The sequence below is a fragment of the Nilaparvata lugens genome, chromosome 3 (assembly GCF_014356525.2).
Source record: "Nilaparvata lugens isolate BPH chromosome 3, ASM1435652v1, whole genome shotgun sequence".
Lineage (NCBI taxonomy): Eukaryota > Metazoa > Arthropoda > Insecta > Hemiptera > Delphacidae > Nilaparvata > Nilaparvata lugens.
In genome coordinates this window covers 28,259,607-28,263,146 of record NC_052506.1, presented here as the reverse complement: position 1 = coordinate 28,263,146, position 3,540 = coordinate 28,259,607, and the positions used below count along the sequence as shown (strand labels likewise).

General features: G+C 40.1%; 1 protein-coding gene across 1 annotated transcript; it reads right to left on the bottom strand.

Annotated features, from left to right (window-relative positions):
- Positions 1 to 262: 262 nt before the first annotated feature.
- On the bottom strand, positions 263 to 1,964 carry LOC120350375. The gene is made up of 2 exons (XM_039423468.1): positions 1,645 to 1,964; positions 263 to 749 (listed from the first exon to the last, which is right to left on the bottom strand). Exons 1-2 carry the CDS (start codon positions 1,747 to 1,749, stop codon positions 543 to 545), a joined length of 312 nt encoding a protein of 103 aa, XP_039279402.1. The 5' UTR covers positions 1,750 to 1,964; the 3' UTR covers positions 263 to 542.
- Between the last annotated feature and the right edge of the window lie 1,576 nt (positions 1,965 to 3,540).

Here is a 3,540-nt window from a genome sequence, read left to right as displayed (position 1 = left end):
TAGAGAAAATTGGATGGAAATTTCCATAAAAGTCTATAGTAAAATTTTGATTTTGATCTTTGAATCTAGACATTGTATGCTGACCAGGGTTATAGGTTATTTGAGGCATTATAATACTATCGTTATTCAGGAGGATAAGACCCTAATTAGAATTTTAAGAACTATATTAGTGTAATTTGTAAGCCATATCTGTCTATGTTGATAAGCGTACCTGTAGCACTCGAAGGTCTTTTTGTAATATATGTACATGACACTTGAAACTTTAACACAACACAATTTTATCCAGAATAGGCACTATCACTGAATCCATTTTAATATTCCTGAGACTTGGCAACACACTTGGCTATTTACTCGAAGTATTCCATAATAACGTCACCATGAACCAGTCACCAGCTAACTCGCAAATCTCCTACTTCAGCGACCACCCCCAAAACTATGTAGCTACGACACCGGCCAATCAACAACCACAGGACAACGTCGCGGAGACCCCACGAGAGAGAGAGGGAGGCAGCATATGCTCCATCAGTTTCGACCCGCAAAACTTAGCCCAATTGTCTTCTACGAAGATTGATAACGTCGTCGATGCGATTAATTCCGATGAGAGTCCGGCTGAGGGAGATGAGGGAGTGAGGGCGTCCAACCCGGTACCGGCGTCTTCGCAGATCGCTCCAAGCATCGCCGAGGGAACGGAGAGTGCCGCCACCCAGTCGCCATCCGACGTGACCAGTCAACCACCAGCCGCCACCAACCTGGAAAAACGCAATACAACATTAGACTCTTCAGTCGGTTATGTTACCAATCTTATGGCAAATGAGTCTACAAACGAAATACAACTCATGTTCAGTCAACTCTTAGCAGGACAAGCTAAAGGAGCGGAAACAGCCGGGAAAACAGCAAAACTATCAAAATAATCCAGGACAAATTGGAAGAAAATGCCAAAGTCCTACAAGAAGAGATCAAAACAGTCAGACAGGATGTCAAAGCTATGGATGAAAAATTTTCTAGCTTCAGGAAGGAAGTGAGAAATATAATAGATACCAAAATAGATACGCAATCTGCAGTCATCAAAAAATTAGAAACTCGTATAGATGACGTCACCTGTCAAATAAATGAACGGTTGGATGACGTACCAAAGGAAGTTGAAAAACAGGTGGACGTATTGGGTAAGGAGCTGGGCACCGCTATCATGGGAACTGTCATGGGAAAGGTGTTAGAAAATAAGGGCGAGATGGAGTCGAAAGTGGAGGAGAATAATAAGAAAATAATAGAGATAGTCAAGGAACAAAGTGACGTGCTGACAGGTATAGCGAACTTAACGGGGGAGGGGGCGAAATCAAGTGAGAGATGCGATGTATTAGAGAATGCCGTAGTCGGACAACAACTAAAGATAACCAAATTATATGACGAAGTGAATGAGAACATAAAAACTATAGATGATAAATGGACCGCAAGTGAAGAAAGAGTCTCCAGACCAGCGACATCAATGAAAAATATTCCAGCCCGCAGAACGCATTATATACCGATTGAACCAGTAAATAGCACTCAACCTTTCCAAAACCTTGGAAAATTTGATAATTCCTACCGTCACATGCAACCCAAATCATTTGTGGACCAAATAAGAGCCGTTCAAGAACTGACACCCACCTCTTGGTTAATGTGGCGTTTCCAATTGTCCAGTTTACTACTTGGCGAGCCGCTGATGTTTTTCCAGAGCCGGATGCGAGATATCAACAGCCTGGAGGACTTCATCTCCCAGTTCCTGCAACAGTATTGGAGTAAATGTAAACAGATGGACGCATTGTCAGAAATTATTTTATGCACTTACGATAGCAGAAATGGACAATCCTACACTGATTTTATAACAGATTTGATGTATAGAAACTATCAGTTAGACGAATCTCTAACTGATTCATCACTGGTCCACATCTTATCAAAAAAGCTTCCTTTCAATGTTCGTATGACACTGGCAGTATCTTCAATTTCCAGTTGTGAAGAATTGATAGAACATTTACATTGTATCCAGTCAGCTACTTCTGAGCCTAATTATATAAATAGACAAGCAGGGAAATTTTACTCAATCTAAAAACAATAATAATAGTCATTTCAGAAAAAATTATAATAGTGAAAATTATATTGCAAATGCTGGAGCAAATGCGCAAAGTGCAAAGTACATTGAAAATAATTCCAGGAACAGATCCCAATATTACAATAATAAACGGTATCACAAAGAAGCACATTATGACAGCAGACGTCATTGGAAGAGAAACGATAAACAGGATATAAATTTCACAAATCAGGACGATCATAATCAAAACAGCAATAGGCTAAACACATCCTATACAGTGGCATGCACAATAAAAACAGACCAACAACAACCTACAGTAAATCAACCACCAGAACAAATCCACCACCGCACCAGCCCGCCACCAAATAAAGATGTCAAACATGCATCAAATTCGGTATGCAAAAAACAACCCATATTAAGCCTACTATTTCCCCCCGAGGATCTACCACCAGTAACCAGCCCACCACCGAAAATATTTTACAGCATTGACACAGAAATGATTAAAGAATTGCCAATAACCAAGCCTAAAAATAATGAACCACAGTCATGCACCGAACCTGTGTACCAGCATGCAATAACCCCACAACCTACCCGGTTTGAGCAGCCACCACCCAAGCATCGTTGGATTCACCCGCGGCACACTAGGTTCAAGGAGCAAACCGCTACCAAAGCAAGCCGAAAGTGTGACCGGCAGGACGACGTCGGAGCGAACCCTAGAGTCCAACACCGGAAGGCCCACCGGAGAAAACAACAAAGAAGGCCCCGGAAGAGAGGTTACCGTCCGCATGCCAAATTCAAACACCACAAAAAAGAGGCACAGGAACCAAGCGACCAGGAAAAGAAGGCAACATGCAGGGAGGAATACCGGCACCAGAATGAAGTGGATAATGATACCAACATGCACCCGAAGCACACGCGGTTCAAGCAAGCAGCTTACCGTCGTGATTGCAATTACGGAATAAAGAAAAGGAACATGCTCAAAAACAAGGAAAAAGTAATAACGGATACGGGTTTAGAAAATGATAAAGGAAGAAATTATTATAGGAAGCTATTGGAAGATGGAATATGTGCATTAAAATTTAAAGAAGGAATGAATTGTTCATTGAAGGAAAGAACATCTGTGTATTGTTCACCAAGAGGTTATGTTACAAGCTTAACAATTATGCTGATTCATTTTGTTATGACTATTAGTACGACTATGATGTCAGGTAAAAATTATGTTGCAAATATAATAATGGAGGGTAAAACGTGTGAACTAAAATCGAAAGGAATAGTACATTGTTTATCAAAAATGGAATTATACGATTGTTGTTTATGGAAAGGTTATGTTGGAAGAAATACAATAATACATTGATTTATTTCGTGAATATTATTATTATTATGGCTGTGATAGCAATTAAAGAAAATATTATTAAAGTACTGATGAATGAGGGCGTGATATATGCTAAGAGAATCAATTCAAAAATTTTCAAAAC